Raw genomic sequence first — 20,536 nt, forward strand, 5'->3', positions numbered from 1 at the left:
ATATAAAGCAGTATATAAATTCCAGGAAATAAATAGAATCAACTTTTTGGTTGTATACAGGAAAAAAGGGTTGTTAGGGCTGTAAGACCCCATACCATTATCATCCATGCAATCTAAAGGTGTCGTTCTGCCCTATAACTTACCTTTCTTTGTGCCTCACTGCCATCAGAGCTGTATAGGTTTGATAAAGACTTGAGACAGGGCCTTTACAGTGGTGGTAACCAGGTTGTGGAATGGCTTTGGAGGTTTGAATGGCCCCCAGCCTTTTCATTCAGCTACAAAGCCTGTTTTATTTCAATGGGCCCTTTGGTCTTGGGTATTCTTTTTGGTCTGATTCTTTATTGTTATTTAAACGCTGTATTGCATTTGCTGTTTGTGAGTTTTCATTTTTATTTGGTAATTCTAAAGCTGTGTTGGATTTTATCTGTTTTTATGTGTCGTAAGTGGTTTTAAAGCCCTTTACAGTGGTACCTCAGGTTACATACGCTTCAGGTTACATATGCTTCAGGTTACAGACTCCGCTAACCCAGATATAGTGCTTCAGGTTAAGAACTTTGCTTCAGGATGAGAACAGAAATCGTGCTCTGGCGGTGCAGCGGTAACAGGAGGTCCCATTAGCTAAAGTGGTGCTTCAGGTTAAGAACAGTTTCAGGTTAAGAACGGACCTCTAGAACGAATTAAGTACTTAACCCGAGGTACCACTGTAGTGGTCAAGGTAGGCTAAATAGAGACAGAGAGAGAGAGAGATATCACACACCATTATTTAAAAGTAGCCAGTTGTGTAATAGTTACAATACTACTGCAACTGTTCATCAATGGCTGCTTACCATGTACCACAAACACTATAACCAATCAGCGATTTTATGTGTGAATAGACCATAGAAAATTCCATGCTGGAGTTAGAAATGTTGGGTCCCCTCCCAATTATTTAAACATTGGGATACTTTCCAATGAGATGCTTAAGGTTTGTCTACACCTGTGTTTCCTGTGTGCTTGCAGCAGTTTGCACTCTCATTTAATTTGCACTGTCCACGTGATGTTACCGTCAAACAACACCATCTTGAGACTTCTCCCTTCTAAATTCTAGTTTACCTAATGTGGGTAGAATCTGATAAAAAAATTTGAGGGGGGACCTCTCCACTTGGAGTTGCAGACAAATTGTTCTGGAGGTTTTGGGTGGGGAGATCAATTGTCACTTTTTACTATTCCCCTTGCTACGTCCCCACCCAATACCTCTTCAGTGCTTTCATTTCTTTTTCAGCCACGCTTCTCACAGGGGAATGAATGTAGCTTATGTAGGTTTTTAAAAAAACAATTAATCTCTTAGATTTGCACTAAATCAGAAAAATGCAAACCTGTGTGCTAAGAATTTACAATTGCCTTGGCTTGTGTGCACTGCTTGGGTGGAGATTTATTTATTTATTTTTAAAGTGTGCCTATAGCTATCTGCTTGCATGCCCTTGCCGTGGAAAAAACTGTTTGAAGAACATGGAGAAAAGCCAGTGTATGTTGAAAAGGGTTCTAGGTAATGCAGCCAAACACTTGAGAGTGGGCAAAATTACATAGCTGGGCAGACAGTAGAAGCGGGGGAATGCTTATAAAGCAGTGGGCGCTGGTCAAGGCAAGGAGAATAAGGCAAAAAGCTGACGTTCTGTTGCTATGCTGTGTGAAAATTTGACTAGGCTGAATAGTCAATGCATTGCTTCCATGTGAAGTATGAAGTGAATGCTGTTTTTCCTGTGTTCAGTGTAACATTTCTCCACTGCCTGTGAAGGGCATGTTTCCACAAGCTATGCCTTTTAAATAAACACCATTTAATCGATCTTGACTGGTGTCTGGATATTGACTGGTGTCTGGATATTCCAAGGAAAAAGAGGCCACCACCTTGTGAGGGAGCCTGTTCCACTGTCCAGAGTTAAAATATTAAGCTAAAATCTGTTCTTCCACTACACGAAAAGGTTCTCAAAATTGATTACATGGCGCTTTTGCAGGTTGTCTTGCAGCCACATACCTTGATTTTTCTGGTCTGGTCTGGTCACACTAATACTGACTTCCACCAGCAGATGGTGGACTTTCAGTGTAAGATTACCGGAACCCGAGGACAAATCCATTTCTCTCCACCCTTTTCTTCGGGATACTTCCTTGTTGCTGAATGCATTTAAACTTAAACAGAAACTGATGACGTACAAAGGGCTGTCTGCACTGTAGAGATTGTACTGGATTTTAAGACTGAGAAGAAATTGCAGGTGACCCTGCCCTTTTGTGTTCCAGGGGAAGTAGTGTCCTGGTTTTGCTCGTTTTCTCTTTCATGTTCATAAATGACACCACCGATGCGGCCAGGTAAGCCAGGATCATTTTGTTTGCAATCCTGTTCAGATTAGTTCAGGTTGCTTAATTGAAATCAGGTGGACTTTGGTGAGTTTTGATGTAACCGAATTGTGAGCAGTATTGTAGTCATTTTGATAATTTTGGAGTTGCAAAAATAGGGGGGATTTAAAGTAAAGAACCCCTGGACAGTTAAGTCCAGTCGAATTCGACTTTGGGGTGCAGTGCTCATCTCTGCTTTCAGATGGAGGGACTTTACGGGCAACCTGCCATTTGTCTGAAAATGGGAGCATTTGCTGTGATTCAGAATCTTACTTGATGTGATAATTCCTGGATTCCAGGAAGTGGGTTTTTAAGGACAACTGAAAGGAGGAGTGTTGGAGCAAGACAAGGGTGGTGTCTGAAGTAGGATATTGTACAGTAGGATTTTGTACAGTGCTGGCCTATGGAGATTGCTTAGAAGTCCTGAGTTCAGTGGGACTTAGTCCCACATAAATGTGCACAGGTTTGCAGCTTGTAAACCGCTGTCACAGGTCTTAATTCAAACAGAACTTTTCTCTGTCAAAAATACCGTATTTTTCGCCCTATAGGGTGCACCGGCCCATAGGGCACACCTAGATTTTTGGGGGGAAATAAAGAAAAAAAAATTTATTTCCCCCCCAGGCTTCCCCCGGCCCCAGCCCCCAGAACAGGCTGCTATCCGCAAGCCTAGGGAGCCCGGCGGGAACTCCCACCGGGCTCCCCAGGCTTGCGGATAGCTTCCTGAAGCCTGGAGAGTGAGAGGGGTTGGTGCGCACCGACCCCTCTCACTCTCCAGGCTTCAGCAAAAGCCTGCATTCGCCCCATAGGACGCACACACATTTCCCCTTCATTTTTGGAGGGGAAAGTGCGTCCTATAGGGTGAAAAATACGGTACTTTCTCTGTGAATCAGTTTACGTGTTAACATTTCCCAGCACGGGGAGCTGGTTCTGGAAAGGAACCATGTAAAAAACCACGTGAACTCACCCAGCTTTTGTAGCATTTTGCCAAATATATTTCAGAAAGCCTGTCAAATACACCAAAAGCTTAATTATTTTTTTGCAATCCACATTGTTGCTTGCTCAGTTTCTTTCAGAATTAGTAAAGTATGCCTAATGACAAATAATGTCTGAATTAGATTACAGGGAGAAATACAGAGAACATATTAGAGACAAATACCGAAGCCCTGAAAGAAGGCTCGCTAGCCATGGGGTCTGTGGGCCTCCCAATGGAAAATATGAGCAACTAATTCTTGCAAATGGAGATAGACGAGAGACTGAAATACTGCACAGACCATGGAGACATTCTGGGGTCATGTCAGAGCAAATGGATGCCGTTCCCACCGAGGCCTTGTTTGAGGTTGACAACGATGGACCACAGACTGTGGTGCTCCTGGGAGGGGCTGGGACTGGGAAAACCACCTTGGCCAAAAAGATTCTGCTAGACTGGGCAGCTGGAAGACTCTTTCCCGGGAGATTTGATTACCTTTTCTACCTCAGTTGTGGGCAACTGAATCTCATTCAGGGCCAGGCGGACTTGGCTGACTTGATTTTAAATGGTGACCCTGAGCTTGGAGAGAGAGAAGAGATAATGGAACTCCTAGAAAACCCTGTCAAGCTTCTCTTCATAATTGATGGCTTTCATGAACTCACTTGCTCCATCGAACACCAGGAAGACAACCCGAGCGTTGATCCCAGGGAGAAGAAGCCGGTGGGAGTCCTCTTGAGTGCATTATTTCACAGAGCCCTTCTTCCAGAGGCCTGCCTGCTAATTACTACCAGGCCATCCCCTTTGGAAAGTCTCAGGAATTGCCTGCAATCTGAACGCTGCGTGAGACTTTTGGGTTTTTCTGAGGAGGGCAAAGAAGAGTATTTCCTCAAGGTCTTTGGAGATCAAAAATTAGCAACACAGGCTCTTAGGTACGTTAAAGGGGATGAAGCACTCTTTGCCCTATCCTTTGTCCCCAATTTGTGCTGGGTCCTCTGCACTGTGATGAAACAGCAGCTAGACAGGGGCAAGGAAGATCTAGTGCCAGTGCCTGAAAAACTCACTGCGGTATATGCACTTTATCTCTCCCGTTTGACTGAGTCTCCCTGCAGTAGCTCAGGGCAGTGGAATATGAGAGGGCTCTGCTCACTGGCTGCTGATGGAATCAGGAAAAACAAAACCTTGTTCAAGGCCGAAGAAATCCAGAAGCAAAGTTCAGGTCACTTAGGTTCTCTTCCTCCTGCTCTTTTTCAGAAAGACCCTGATTCTGAAGGTCTCTATAGGTTCCTCCACCTCAGTGTACAAGAGTTTCTTGCGGCCTTGTTCTATGTTTTGGAAGACACGCCCAAAGATCCTGAGACTATGAAGCAAGATCTGGAACACTCGCTAGAAGGATGCGGCAAAGACCCAGGAGATTTGACCTTATTTGCCCAATTCATCTTTAGCCTATTAAACAGAGAAAAAATGGAATACCTGAAAGAACAATTTGGGTGGCAAATTTCACCTGCAATTAAGGCTGACTTGCTGGATTGGTTTAAAACGGACACACAGATTAAGTCAGATTATCCAAATTATCGCCCGCTGGAGAGGTTTCACTATTTGTATGCAACCCAAGAAGAGGAATTTGCCCAATGTGCTCTCAACCATTTGACTGAAGTAACTATGGACAGATTGACATTTACTCCCCTGGACCAAGCTGTTCTCTCCTTCTGTGTCCAGAACTGTTTACACTTGGAGGCGCTTTGCCTGTACGGATGTTTGTTTCTGTCAAAGGAACCTGAGGGAGAAGAACTTCCAGGGCATCTCAGTCATCCATGTCAGTAAGTAGGACCCAAACTCTTAACTGTATTACTGTTGTAGCTGATTTTTATTCCTCTTCTTTCTTACTTCTCATAATATGCATTACCAAGACTTCTGCTCTTTGCTTTCTTTTTTCTGTTTTTTCTGTTTTTTCTTTCTTCTCCCCTTTATATCTGGATTATGTCTATGCTAAGCTGTAGAGCAGGGGTGGGAGTACCTGGGGTCCTCTGGATAATAAATAATAAATAAATAAAACCCCGCCCATCTGGCTGGGTTTCTGCAGCCACTCTGGGCGGCTCCCAACAGAATATTAAAGGTAAAGGTAAAGGTACCCCTGCCCGTACGGGCCAGTCATGTCCGACTCTAGGGTTGTGCGCCCATCTCACTTAAGAGGCCGGGGACCAGCGCTGTCCGAAGACACTTCCGGGTCACGTGGCCAGCGTGACGAAGCTGCAGCTGGCGAGCCAGCACCAGCGCAGCGCACGGAAACGCCGTTACCTTCCCACTATACAGCGGTACCTATTTATCTACTTGCACTTGGGGGTGCTTTCAAACTGCTAGGTGGGCAGGAGCTGGGACCGAAGACGGGAGCTCACCCCGCCGTAGGGATTCGAACCGCCAACCATGCGATCGGCAAGTCCTAGGCACTGAGGTTTTACCCACAGCGCCACCCGAGTCCCTCAGAACATTAAAAACACAATAAAACATAAAAAACTTCCCTAAACTGGGCTGCCTTCAGGTGTCTTCTAAAAGTCAGATAGTTGTTTATTTCCTTGACGTCTAATCAGAGGATGTTCCACAGGGCAGGCGCCACCTCTGCCTGGTTCCCTGTAACCTCACATCTCGCAGTGAGGGAACCACCAGAAGGCCTTCAGAGGAGGACCTCGGGCTTAATGATGGGGGTGGAGACGCTCCTTCACGTATACTCCTTCAGGTGTACTGCTCTTGGACTCCAAATCCCATCAGCCCCAGCCAGTATAGCTAACTGTCCTAAGCACCTTGGGAAATGCAGTTTCGTAAAAGGCCCAGGGCTTTCTGAGGAAGAATGATCACCACGCTTACAGACCTAGAACTTCCTACATTTATTGGAAAGAAGTAGCGACAGTTAAACTTCTTTCAAACCAGTTTAAAGTTTGTAGTGCAATCACTAAAACTGCTTTTTTCTCTCCCAAAACAGAAAGGGTACCATAACCAATAAGCATATTTTGTCCATTATGCTCATTTTATATTAGAAAACAGAACATAACGAACTTTTCTACCTTTTTAGGCCTGATCAGAAAACACAGGAGCGTTCAGCAGTTTACCTTCTCTGTCAAGCACTGAAAGATCCAAACAGCAAAATCAGGAAACTGGAGTAAGTCACAGCTGTTTTCCCTGCCTTGTTACTTGTTTGGCTCTATTGAATCAGACACACTCAGCTAATGTGTGTCTTATTGAGGTTCAGGTACTTCCACAGCAGTGCCTCAATGGGTCCCAGGGCAGCCCCACATTGTCAGAGGTTTGCTGAATAACTGGCAAGTGGAAATGTCTGAGGTCATGAAAGTTTTGGGAGGCTACGGAGGACTCTATATTAGATCTCACCATCAGCTCCTTTCTCTGGCAATATTCAAATGATCAAGTGCGAAACAGATCTGTCAGCAAGATGTATGTTGAACTTTATGATTCCTGCATTACGTGAGGTGGAACTACACAGATGACCCTTGGGGTGCCTTCCAACTGTACAGTTCAATGATTTTGTGAGAGTTGCACCCAGCCCCTCTTTAGGGAAAGCTTAAATTAATACAGTGGTACCTTGGTTCTCGAACTTAATCCATTCTGGGAGTCCCTTCAACTCCTGAAGCTGTTCAAAAACCAAGGTTCAGCTTCCGATTGGCTGCAGGAACTTCCTGTGCTCAGTTGGAAGCTGTGGAAGTCAAGTCGGACGTTCGGCTTTTGAAAAACGTTCGCAAACTGGACATTTGGGAGTTGATTTGTTCGGGAGCCAAGCCGCTCGACAACCAAGGTACAGTGGTGCCTCCATTTATGAACTTAATTCATCCCAGAAGTCCGTTCTTACACCGAAAGCGTTCTTAAACTGAGGCACGCTTTCCCTAATAAGGCCTCCTGCCGCCGGTGCCCTTCAACCGTTCGGCTTCCGTTTGGCTTTCAGGACAAAGTTTGCTAGCTGGAACACCTACTTCCAGTTTTGCGGAGTTCGTTCCCCGAATTGTTCGTTAACAGGACTGTTCTTAGACCGAGGTACAACTGTACTAACAATTAAGTGTTTGAGAGTTTCCTTCACATGTCAGTCATCACATGTCAGGAGGGTCAGGCTTCTCCATTCTCATGTGCCACAGGCCTCTGGTGGGTGTGAGCAGTGATCATTCTTTCTCTCCACCTTAGACTTTGAAGGTGGGTGGAGATAATTCCCACAACTATATGGAGATCCCATACATTCTCTGGCTCCAAGCTTGGGAGGTCAGCCAGGGATTGCTTTCTTGCTGGGGCACCCTGATTGCAGAGCAGCAAAATTGGCAGGCTCCCCGCTGGCCTTTCCTCCAGAAATCATTAGCAAGCTGCTTCCTTAGCCACTCCAGCACCCAACACACCTTTAATACTACAGAAAGTCATCTACTCTTTTTGGCTTGGCTAGCAAGACCCGACAAAAATGTTGCTCTCTTGGCAGGAGGGGAGTGAAGGCCACTGGAAAGACCAGGTGGACCCAGGGGGAGAGGAAGGGGGTGAGGTGGGTGCGGGCTGCCCCGGGTGTCACCACTGAGGGGGGTGTGTGTGACAAAATGCCAGGCGGGGCCTGCAGCGTGCCTGAGCCACGTGTCTCTCCACGCTGTCCAAACGATCCACCCGCTTCCTGCCCCCAGCTGTAAGGCGGCTGAGTGGGAGGAGACAGGCAGACTCTAGAGGCCCTGCGGTGCACCCCACTCCTATTGGTGGCTCGCCCCACCCCTGGGCATGCCGCCCCAGGCACCCGAGTGGCTTCCTCCACCACTGGGTGGACCAACACACCCAAGTGCCAAGGTAGCTGTTAATGTGAAGGTCCATCTCTCTGTGTGTTTTCAGTACAGTAGGAGAGGAGAACCTGTGGCCCCGCTGGATATTGCTGGATTTTAGCTCTCATCAGCCCCAGCAAGCCTGACCCCAGGTGTCAGGGATTATGAGAGTTCCTCCCCAACAACATCCAAAGGGCCACAGCTTAGTCTCCCATGCAGGACAGAATTAGAAGTCGCTTGCTTCCTAAGCCAGTTATTTACATCTGGGTTCCATTTCCCCATATCTGTTGGTCTTTAGCATGTTTCTCAAATGCCTTCCATTTGCCTATGGCAACTTCCCAGAGCATTTCCGTGAATCCCAGAGAAAGAGTGCTAATTTAGTGGGAATATTAAAAGCTGTTGTGCTTTGAACCACCTAAGGAGAAAAACACAGGAGAAAAAGAAAAGCTCCAGATGCAGAATGTTTTACACACATTGAGGTGGCCTGTGCGTAATCAACATCTGCTGCATCATTGAGATGATGGAGAAGAATCAGCCATGTTTATGAGGATTTATCCAAAGGATACTCAGGGAAAGAGCTGGCCAATGGAGCTGTTTCTGTCTCAATTTGCAGGCTTAACGGATGCCAGCTCACAGACGATTGCTGTGCAGATCTTTCCACTGTTCTCTCAACAAGCCAGAAGTTGGTAGAACTGGACTTGCAGGCAGCTATTCTGAAGGAATCAGGAGCCAGGCTGCTATGTGAAGGGCTGAGTCATCCCAACTGCATGCTACAAAAACTGGGGTAAGCTGGAAAAAAAGCTTCTTCTGCCTAAGCATTCCCAGTGGAACATAAAGGCATTGAGGGTGCACGACGTCAGTTGTCTTCAGGTGTGCAAAATTACTCAGGGGTTTTGCTGTTTTAAAAAACAACCACAGCACAATTTTTCCCTCTTGGACAAAAGACTGTTTTGGAGAGATTTCAAAATTTTAAACTAGAACACAAAGCTTAAGGGCCCACTATTTCCCAGAACTCCACATATAGAAAAGTGTGTATATACTGTATGTGTGTGTTTTTAATCAGTTTTAATCTGACTTACTTTTATCTCTTAGTCCAAAGCATCTTTCAACATTAAAGGCACCATTGTTTGAAAATGGATATTACTAAGTTCCCCAATGAATTATTCACTATTCTCAGTGAAACCAACGATCACTATACCTAGTTAGGCAAGTGGGCTTAATTTGATCTATGCTCCCCAAGGAGTGAAAAGGACACAAGGTTCTCCTGTGCTGGATCACACCTTCTTTTTCGTGAGTCTTAGAAGAAGGGTGAGAAGCCACATGATGTCATCTCGATCTCAGACTCTTTTAACCACTCACCTCTTTTTTTTTACCTTTCAGACTGAAGGACTGTGGCCTGACCTCCATTTCTGGCAGAGACCTTTCCACTGTTTTCAGTACCAGTCAGAAGCTGACAGAGCTGGAACTGGGTTGGAATCCTTTACTGGGAGATCAAGGAGTTCAGCTGCTGTGTGAGGGGTTGAAGCATCCAAACTGCAAGCTGCAGAGCTTGGGGTGAGGAGCACTACGCTGTCCCTTTCAGAACCAGACTGCCAAAGCCCAGAGCTGGTGGGTCAGGTCTAGTGCTTTTTGATAAGCAGATGGTCTTACCAAGCAGGTGATCCAATTTTTTTAGGTCTTAGCCAGCACTTTAAGATGGACTCAGAAATAACACTGGGGGCCAAGGTGAATCAGGCAATGGTGGAATTGTAAGCTCAAAACTGCACCAGCTGCAGTTTTAATTTTGCTTTAAAACATAGTTATTATACTGCTGTATCATAAAAATATATAATAGGAATTTACAACAAAATAAAACCAAACAATAACATCATAGCAAGTTAAAGGCAAAAATAAAATAAAAACATCAGCAGACCATTGGGGGGGGGATGTACTCTCAATTGCCTGCGTAGGCCTGGTGGAATAAAAAAGTTTCCCGCAGGCTTTTAAAAGTTGGCACAGAAGTTGCCTGCTGAATCTTTATTGGCAGGGTGTTCCATAGGATCCAGCCAGTGACACTAAAGGCTCAGCTTTTCGTTGTTGTCAAATGAGCCTCACCAACTCGGGGAATGACGAAAGGTTTCTGAACGTTCCTCAAGGGCAGTCACACACAGATCATCCTGCAGTAGTCTAAAGCAAGGTCATGTTTTGTGGCCCTCTCCAACACACACTTACTTTTTAAAAGATTGAATGTTTGAGGCCTCAGAACTTTTTATTTTTAAATTTAGGAAGAGAATCATCATGGCATGAGTTGATGTCTTCTCATGCCCTGTGTTTCTCTTTCATGTTTAGCACTGCACAGCCACCCAAAATTCTGCTCTGAACCCTCCAGAGCAGATTTTGGGGAGGGGGCTGCAAGGGGACAAAGAGAAATCAGAAGTCTCGCAGATCACCCACTGTGGTGCTGCAATCCCAAAAGTTTTTTTGTAGGATCCCCAAGACTCCCCCCTCCCAAATTAATTTGTCCATTAAAAAAAAAGTGTGTATTTTGCTGTGTTACTATAATGGCAAAAAAGTGAACTGCCACCCTCAGACCCAACTTTGATAGCAATTAATTGATCACAGTTATTGAAAATATCACACAATAGCTGATAGGAAAGCCTTTGGGATAGCAAACTTGAGGACTGCAGTCTTCACTGTTCCCACACTCTGGCACATGGCATAGCGGGGGGAAGAGAGAGAGAGTGTACTGCAGTGCAAATGGGATGCAGCTCATCTTGGTTGCAGCTTGAAGTATGAAAGAAGCACAGGCTCAGCAAGTGCCCCCCCCAAAAAAAAGTAATAACAATTTTGCACACACTCCCTATGCAGGTTGGACAGCTGCAATCTCTCAGCTGCCAATTGTCAGGATCTCATCCCTGTTCTAAGTACCAGCCGGACTCTGATGAAGCTGAACCTGGAATGTAACAAAGTGGGAGATGCAGGAGTGAAGCTGATGTCTGAAGGACTGAAACATCCAAACTGCATACTGCAAACTTTATTGTAAGTGGGAGCCAAATTCCTTCCATGTGAAGTCCTTGGGCAGCTTACTTTCAAGGAGTCCTGGGTAGATCAGGGGTCCTGCTGGACAACATAGTCTGGTCTCTTGGTTTCTATAGAGCTGTAGGATCATCCATGCCTTTCTTCTCCTTGATAAAACAAAGGATAACCCACCCTGCCTTTCTGAAAGGGAGGGGTGAAAATATGACAATATCGCAAACACTTATTATTTCCTCTTCCCTGCAAAGCAGAACCAGAGTAAACCAGCACTCTGTAGGAACAGACCTTCAGACTGGCCTCCATGTAATTTCCATTGAGGACCTTCTGTTCAGCTACAGTTGCATAAAGGTATTAGGAAATGTTTGATTGACCAGGAAGTTCAGGTGTGCATGCAATGTCAGGGTTTTCGACTCGTCTTCTAAACCTCTTGCAATTGCAAAATCCGTGTGTGAACATCCGGCTCACGGGTGTTTCCTCCATCCCATATATAACACTAGGCATGGAACTGGCCAGTTTGAAAAGGGAGAATCGGGAGCACATTCCTGCTTCTTCATTTCTAGCCGCTGGCAGAATTTAGCACTTTCTGGCAGCAAAGGAAAAGCCTTCCTTTGCAGGTACAATTTGAACAATCAGGGCTGCAAAGGAGGACTCTGTTGACAGCAGGTGACTGACAGGTGGTTGACTCTTTGGGGTGGGGATGGAGCAGCATGGGATCCTGCTCCCTGGCCAGAGCCAGTTCCCCACCTGTGCCTTGGAGGGCATGTATGTGATGAGGTCAGATGGAGGTGAGCTGAATGTCCAAACCAGTTCTCAGGAATCCTCACCCTTTCTCCTTTATAGCTGTGGTCTTATCACCTCCATGAGGGATATGGGTGGCGCTGTGGTCTAAACCACTGAGCCTTGGGCTTGCTGATCGGAAGGTCAGCGGTTCAAATCCCTGCGCCGGGGTGAGCTCCCTTTCTTCGGTCCCAGCTCCTGCCAACCTAGCAGTTCGAAAGCACGTCAAAGTGCAAGTAGATAAATAGGTACCGCTCCAGCAGGTAGGTAAACGGCGTTTCCGTGCACTGTTCTGGTTATCCAGAAGCAGCTTAGTCATGCTGGCCACATGACCTGGATAAACTGTCTGCGGACAAATGTCAGCTTCCGTGGCCAGTAAAGCGAGATGAGTGCCACAACCCCAGAGTCATTCATGACTGGACCTAACGGTCAGGGGTCCCTTTACCTTTACTATTACCTCCATGACAAAATAATTTCTCACATGCCTAAAAGAATTCTCTGGCACCAGAGCCGAGAACTCAGTGATGGATGAGGACAGGGAGAGTGAGGCTTTGGCTGGGTACCCCTTAACCATCTTAAAGCACAGCGAGGTGGCTCTTTTTCTCAAGTCGTGTTGAAGCTGATTTGGGAGGAAATGCATCAAAACACAGCCTTTAATAGGATCGCTGCAGTGTAGATATGGATCGTGGGTTGCAGCTAACTGGACACAGAGTAAATGGGAGCATGTGCCCAGCCTTTGCTGCAGTGAATATCATGTTATAGGTGAGGCCCTGGCTGAAGGGTCCCAACCTGAGTTCTTACATCAGAACCATCCACAGATCATGGTATACATGCAGCTCAGCTATGGAGGCAGACAGCCTTCCTTTCATCACCCATCAATTATAGGCTGCGTCAGCTGTAAAGTGAAGAAATTCACTGACGTGATCACCGTGATTTAGAGTGGAAGGGCTGTTGTTTCATTTCACAACAACAATTCACAATAATGTATCTTCTTCATATCAGAGGGTGAAATAGAAGGGGCCTGTAGAAGTGAGTGAGCCATGTTTGCACTTGTTGGATCTGTTTGTTTTCTCTTGCAGACTGGACACAAATGAGCTCAGCCCTGCCTGTTGTGAGGATTTCAGCTCCATTCTCAGCACCAGCCAGACACTGACAGAACTGGCACTAGAATATAATGGACTGGAAGATGCTGGAGTGAGGCTGCTCTGTGAGGGGCTGAAGCAGCCCAGCTGCAAGCTGCAAAAACTGAGGTGAGCAGCGGCTGGGATTTGTGCTGTGGGGTTCCGTGATTTGGTGTATTGCAGAATACAAAGAAATGTCTGCTCTCAAGGGAAATGAAAAGAGGTGATTCCCTTTTGCACAACTACAGCATCCTTGATCCAGCATATTGGGGAGAGGGTTAATATATTTGCATGCAGGAACAAATAGCTGTATACTTTAAAATATCAGAAAGAATATGAACATAGTTCCATATATATATATATATATATATATATATATATATATATATATATAAAAGTTGCTTGATAAACATAGCAGAAGAGGAAAGGCAAAGGAAGGAATGTAGGGAGAAGAGAGGAATAACCTGAAGGTAAGGAGGAGGGGAAATGGATCATGACCCAGCACTCCCAAGGGCCTTCAGAGACGCTGCTTGCTCTCTGTGGCTGATCCACAGACCCAGAGGTGAGTGTTGGCTCTTAGGAACATGAAAGATAAACTTTCTCATGCATTTGGAAGGACAGGCCTAGAAACATGAAATAGACAACAAAGTCTGGTCAGTTTTAATTGACTCTTGAGACCACACAGAGGGGTGTGAATAGGAGCAGGCTGTGTGCTTGTGAGTGAACCAAAACCGCATACGCAAACCAAAATCCTTCCTCAGAGTGCCTGCACAGCTGCAATGTTACTTTGAGTCCTTCAAGACTCCTTCATCCTGACAGTGGCTAGGAATAAAGGCTTCAGGGTTTTCTAGCAAGCAGAAGCTGTTTGTGGAGGAAAACATAAACAGGAGAGGTCTTTCTTTCATATTTTCTTTCTCACACAGGCTGGCCCGATGTAATATTACAGCTGCTTCTTGTGGAGATCTCTCTTCTGCTCTCGCAGTCAGACAGACTCTGACAGAACTGGTGGTGGAATGTAACGAGCTTCGAGATCCAGGGGTGAAGCTTCTGTGCAGAGGTCTGAAGCATCCGCACTGCAAGCTGCAGCTCCTCAAGCAAGTAATCGGGCTGGATCCCTCTGGGGTTGGATAGCATCTTTGGAGGCCAGGTTGCCCCCCCCCCCATGAGAGTGAAGGGATCCTAGAAATGCTGCACCCCAAGCAGGAGCCAGACCGACTTTGTACAGTCAAGCCTGTTGAGGCATCACTTGTTTCTGTTTGGAATCACAGTATTCCAAGATCCCTTCCTAAATTTTGATTCCTTCACCTTAACTCTTCATAGGGTATTATCAGGTTGCCCCTCACCCCCACCCCAACCAAAAAAATTGGCTTACATTTCCTGCCATCAAGTGCTGAGAGCAGGGGTCAGCAACCTTTTCCAGCCGTGGGCCAGTCCACCGTCCCTCAGACCATGTGGTGGGCCGGACTATATTTTGGAAGAGAAAAAAAAAAGAACGAATTCCTATGCCCCACAAATAACCCAGAGATGCATTTTAAATAAAAGGACACATTCTACACATGTAAAAACATGCTGATTCTCGGACCATCTGCGGGCTGGATTGAGAAGGTGACCCCCGGGCCTTAGGTTGCCTACCCCTGGCTGAGAGTGTCACTACACATCTTCTCTGTCTGAGTTTCAGAGTGAGAAGTTTCTGCACCTCCAGGAAACTCTTTGAGGAACAAATAGAAGCCCATTTTTGCTCATTGAATGGGTTCAGTAGCAGCTACTGTCAGCTGAGGCATGACCAAGAAAGCCCTTGTCATCCAGTTTGTTACATAGGGGCTGCAGGATATTGCTGCATGTGACAGGAATTGTTTGTATTTGAAGAAAGTTGCGAGGTGATCTGAAGAAACGGGAGAAGGGTCTTTACACTTCAAGCCATCCCCTTAAAACCCTATTCTTCCATGCCCTGCCGGAATCCAGTTCTACAGAGTGATTAGATGCGGTACAAACTTGCAAACGGGATGGAGGAATGCAGAGGGACTCTTCTAGCTTTTGTGTGAACATAACACAGCCAATGTTTTTTTTTCTCTCCTGTAGCTTGTACAATTGTGATCTCACTGCTGCCTGCTGCGCAGATCTTGCCTCTGTCCTCAGCAGCAACCAGACACTGACCAAACTCTTCCTGGGAGGTAACCAGCTTGGGGATTCCGGGGTGCAGCTGCTGTGTGAGGGACTGAAACATCCAGAGTGCCCGTTGCAGAAATTGTGGTAAGGAAGAACTCTCTTCCTTCGGGTTCAGATCATGAGCACAGTGCTTGTGGGTCCGGAATTGTGTTCTGTTGCATATGAGGGAGCAATCTACCGTATGTTTCGCTCTATAAGACACACTTTTTCCCTCATAAAAAGTAAGGGGAAATGTGTGTGTGTGTCTTATGGAGCGAATGCAGGCTCTGCAGCTATCCCAGGAGCCAGAACAGCGAGAGGGATTGTTGTGCAGCACTCCCTCTTGCTGTTCTGGCTTCTGGGAATATTTTTTTCCTTGTTTTCCTCCTCCAAAAACTAGGTGCGTCTTATGGTCTGGTGCGTCTTATAGAGCGAAAAATATGGTAGTTTTCATGGGAAATATCCCTCCCTTATCCATCCATCCATTCATACCACTCTCTTGTTTTCATTTTTATGTCTTTATATGTGCATTTTCATAATTGCAAAAGTACACATGCCCTAGCCAAAGGAGACCCTTCCCCACTCCAGGCTAATTTCTCCTGTGTTTTCCATCCCTCTAAGCGGACTTTACCTCTTCCCTTGCCCACCCCATTCCTCCCCTCCCACCTCCAATCTACGGTCCATCCCACCACAACGATACATGGAGGCATTCAACACAGCGCTGTGGAAATCACATTTCAGCCTCCCAGATGGACTGATCCCCTTCTTCTTCCTCCACACCCTGCTCTGGGAGCTCTCTTAACTTCTCCTTGAGCCAATTTGAGGTGGGGTGGGGGTGTTGCAGAGGGAGTGCCAGGCGAAGAGAGAGGAGAAGGGTGCACTGCATCAGCAGGACTTCTTAGTTAAAAGCTGCCCAATATCTCCTGCCCTTTTGGTGTCTTTCCCAAGGAAACTCCCTCCACCCACCCAATTCAGTCTTGGTGGTCTCACCATAAACCACAGGGGCTCCCTCTTCTACCCCTCCCGAAACCCATGGTCACACAAGGTGCACTTGTGTCCTGCAGCTTGTGTAGCACTGAAATCACAGCACCAGGTTGGGGAGAGATCTGTTCTGCCCTCAGCACAAACCAGATGCTGGAAGACATTGATTTATGGAACAATCCATTGGGAGATTCAGGAATGAAGCTGCTGTGTGAGGCACTGAAACACCCAGGCTGCAAGCTTCAGATTTTGTCGTAAGTAAGAAATCTTCCTATCTACACCGTTTTTTAAATCTGTTTTTGAATAATTCAGTTTTTCAAAAACAAAAATATTGTCAGGAAATGAGCAGTGGATGCTTAACAGAAGGTAACAGTGAGAAGAACATGGAAATATGATGAAGCTTTTCCTTCCAACAAAGAGTGAGGACTAGTAACTTTTCTCTTTTCAACCCCCCGAAACCCCAACAAAACCTGAAAGCTGAAATTCTTAATAGGTAGCTTTTCATAGCAAATTCTGTTCTATGAACAAATGTAACAGCACTGAAACACAATGAGGAAAGTGCAATGAATTTGACTAGTTAAGAAATTTGGATCACTGTGAGTATAGGCAGCTCTTGGTGTGTGACCACAGATGCGCACACCACTTTCAGACCCGGAAGAGGGTGTAACGGGGGAGGGGGGGCTCATGTGCACTCCACCAACAACGGTGACACGCATGAAGATGTGGAATGCAACCCCGGCACAAATTGGGGGTTGCCTGTAATATATCAAGAGTTCTCCCGAACTGTTGCTACCCTCATACTTTGTGGAGTTGTATTTACAAGTAAGGAACAAATAAGCAGCCCCTCCCATCCTAGCTGTTTGGGGTTTTTTTCAGGTTATGGAATTGCGAATTCACCTCGGCTTCCTGCAGGGATCTCTGCTCTGCTCTCAGCACCAACCAGAGTCTGAAGAAGCTGGAGCTGGGGGGTAACAAACTGGGAGATTCTGGAGTGAAGATTCTCTGTGAAGGACTGAAAGACCCAAGCTGTGGACTGGAGGCAATTGAGTAAGTTGCAGGCAGCTTCCTTGCTGTGCAACGTTCATTTGAGGTTGCCTAAGAGGTGGCGCTGTGGGTTAAAGCCTCAGCGCCTAGGGCTTGCCGATCGAAAGGTCGGCGGTTCGAATCCCTGCGGCGGGGTGCGCTCCCGCTGCTCGGTCCCAGCGCCTGCCAACCTAGCAGTTCGAAAGCACCTCCGGGTGCAAGTAGATAAATAAGGACCGCTTACCAGCGGGAAGGTAAACGGCGTTTCCGTGTGCGGCTCTGGCTCTGGCTCTGGCCGGAGCAGCGATGTCACGCTGGCCACATGACCCGGAAGTGTCTCCGGACAGCGCTGGCCCCTGGCCTCTTAAGTGAGATGGGCGCACAACCCCAGAGTCTGTCAAGACTGGCCCGTACGGGCAGGGGTACCTTTACCTTTACCTAAGATAGGTTCCCAGGGGCAGAGATGCCCCTGACTTTTAAAGGGGAGAGTTAAGAAAACAAGACAGGAGAAGAACCAAGGGAGCCAGTGTGACAATCAAACTGTGAGTAGAACCGGGCATTGGGACATCAAGGTACAAGGGAAATTGTCTAATCAAGAGTGGCATTTGTGAAAGAAGTCAAGAACAGGAGCATGCTTACCTGTGGAGGTCGGAGTCACTGTTGGCGGACTGTTCCCAGGAACATATTAGTACATAGAGAATGGAATGTATAGTATTGTTCTGCTGAGTATAATGATTAAAGCCGGTGAATTATGAATGGGGAGCCTGTGGCCCTCCAGGTATGTTTGGACTCCCATCACCCCTGGCCATTGGCTCTGTTGGCTGATGGGATTTGGAGTCCAGCCACAGGTTCCTGCTCCATGCTGTAGAAGGTCCTTTTCATGAGAATCGCAGGTTTTGAACTAGACCCATTTACTTGATATCATCAAATACATCTGTTACTTAAGCACTAAAAACATGCCTTGGGCTTTTGCATCTAAGCACTACCACTGAACCCTGGGTCTCTGCTCCTTACTTAGAGATACCTCCCTCACTGAGTTTTTTAAACCCTGACTTGTTCTGATAAGCACCAAGGAGTCCTATAGAATTCCAGTGAGCATAAGTGTGATTGCTGCATAGGCAATTCAGCTGTTTAAATAAGGAAGCAAATGAATGAGGAATAAAGCCCAGTGGAAGCTTAAATGGCTGTAAGGAGCCTGATAAGGCCCATTAGTCATCTCTGTACTTTTGACTTTCTCTCCATATAATTGGGGTGGGGGGGTGGGGAGTGTACACAGTATATCAGGGGGCTAAAAAGATTTGCCATTTTAGCAAATACCTGTGAAAGTGGTGTGCTAGAATAGAATAGTATGTATTAAGAAACCATTCTTTAAATGTCACAATTTCTGTCCTGCAGAACCTTCCCTAGAAACTAATTCCGGGGGACGAGAGGAGTTACTCCCCCAGGAAATCTTCAGCACCACCATGCAAACTTGCATATTAAAGTGGGAAGCAGGGACCTCGAAACTGCCTTTTTTAAAAAAAAAATATCACTTAAGTTTTGTAGTGTGTATAAGTTGTGCATAGTCTTTGTTGCCATGAATAGGAGGCAACAGAATGTTTCTTTCTCTTCCATTCACAGACTCGATATTGACGAGTTATCTGAAGACACAGTGAGAGAGCTTAGAAGCATGAAAAGGATTAAGCCTGACCTGGTTATAGGCACATAGGAGCCGCTATGATGACAGAGGACAGGAATGGTCATGGATGGAGTACCTGGATAGCTCTGTTGGGAACTGGGATTCCACTGAACCACGTCATCTCCTACTTCAATCACTGGGAAGCAACAAAACCAACCTTCAGGCCATACTGAGAATCGGGAGTTGAAGCAGCAGCCAGAACGGGAAGGAAAAGAACCCATTGCCCATTATAGGATTTCACATATCCGCAATACTCCCCTGCCCAGTTTCTGCAGCCAGTTTTACTTACTGGTGTAGGACTGAGTGTAGGACTGTTTGCTGAACAAATAATAAATTTCTGCCCTGTTTGTTAACCCGTTTATTCTGTTGCTGGTTGGTTGATGTGAAAGTGAGTGTTCCATGAATTCTGCTCTTCTCAACAGAACTGATTTTTTTTTGTGTGTGTGTGTGTAACATGTTTCATTTGTATACCTTGGTTTCTCCTGGGTTTTTCTTCGCCTCTAAAGGCTGAAGCTTCACCATTTGCTCTATTTTATCACGTCTTGGTTGCCTTAGTGCACCAGGGTACATGCTCCCTCTTATCCACACACCAAACACATTGGAATCGGAATGTGTCATACATTAGCTACATCTTGCTTACATTAGATTCTTATGAAGGCGGACCAGCTTCCCCATTTCACTTCATGCTGTAAAAATATATAGACAGAAATCCCGTTGACCAGCTTTTATTTCTGGCAAGAATTGGTCTCTTCTCCAGTCAAGCTTTTGGCTTTACCATAAAGCAGTACTTGCTCCAGTCCCATGGTCACCTGGGAGGATCTGTCCTCCTAAGGGAAGAATAGAGGAAAGATCCTGCATGCCTGTGTGTCCATCTTCCAGTCTGCTTCCACCTTCGTCACACCCAACTCTGGCTATTGTTCTCCTACCTGGCATCTAGGTGAGAAGGGGGAGGTCCTCCCATTTGTCCTTTTGCACAAAGCAACTTCTTTGGTTATGTGGTGCTTAACTAGCCAGCCAAAGCCATTGCCTAGACAAAGAAACTGGTTTGGTAAGCTTGCGTTTATACATTCCAAACCCAGCCACCACGGTATCATAGGTTTGGAAGAGGCACAGAGTATCAGCCAGAATGGCCGTTCAACACTACAAAGCCATTCAAAAAAGGAATTACCGTATTTTTCGCTCCATAAGACACCTGACCATAAGACGCACCTAGTTTTTAGAGGGGGAATGCAAGATTAAAAATATTCTTTAAGGGGAGCGCTGAGCAGAGCCGGTATGCATCCCAGGTTCTGCTCAGTGCTCCCTTTCACGAGCTTGCAGGCTTTTCCCCGAGGAGGGAGAAGGGCAACCAGTCACTGATGGGCTGCCCTTCTCCCTCCTCGGGGAAAAGCCCCCAAGAGCTGTACACACACACCGCACAGCTCTTTAAAGGGAGCAGGGCTCTTGGGGGCTTTCCCAGGAGGTGGGGGAAGGGACTGAGGGGCTATCCCAGAAGCTAGAACAGCAAGAGGGAGCGCTGCGCAGTGATCCCGCTCTGTGTTCTGGCTTCTGGGATAGCCGTGCGAAGCCTCAGGGCAGTGGGATGAAGGCTCCCCCTGCCCTGAAGAGGCTTTGCGCGGCTAAGCCAGAAGCTAGAACAGCAAGAGGGAGCGCTGTGCAGCCATCCCGCTTGCTGTCC

At 46.4% G+C, this 20,536-nt stretch overlaps 1 protein-coding gene across 1 annotated transcript in view; it reads left to right on the plus strand.

Moving 5' to 3' along the window:
* LOC307200990 (uncharacterized protein) overlaps nt 1–19,211 on the plus strand; it is a 36,277-nt gene extending 17,066 nt beyond the window's left edge. The window contains exons 14-25 of the mRNA XM_079950098.1: nt 2,317–2,340; nt 3,483–5,151; nt 6,399–6,485; nt 8,732–8,902; nt 9,499–9,672; nt 10,966–11,136; nt 12,990–13,160; nt 13,955–14,125; nt 15,111–15,281; nt 16,241–16,411; nt 17,034–17,204; nt 18,801–19,211. Coding sequence (XP_079806224.1) covers nt 2,317–2,340; nt 3,483–5,151; nt 6,399–6,485; nt 8,732–8,902; nt 9,499–9,672; nt 10,966–11,136; nt 12,990–13,160; nt 13,955–14,125; nt 15,111–15,281; nt 16,241–16,411; nt 17,034–17,204; nt 18,801–18,888 — 3,239 coding nt within the window. The 3' untranslated portion in view covers nt 18,889–19,211. The remainder of the gene's footprint in view (nt 1–2,316; nt 2,341–3,482; nt 5,152–6,398; nt 6,486–8,731; nt 8,903–9,498; nt 9,673–10,965; nt 11,137–12,989; nt 13,161–13,954; nt 14,126–15,110; nt 15,282–16,240; nt 16,412–17,033; nt 17,205–18,800) is intronic.
* Nucleotides 19,212–20,536: the final 1,325 nt, after the last annotated feature.

The sequence above is a fragment of the Podarcis cretensis genome (assembly GCF_951804945.1).
Source record: "Podarcis cretensis genome assembly, chromosome: 1".
NCBI classification, from domain to species: domain Eukaryota; kingdom Metazoa; phylum Chordata; class Lepidosauria; order Squamata; family Lacertidae; genus Podarcis; species Podarcis cretensis.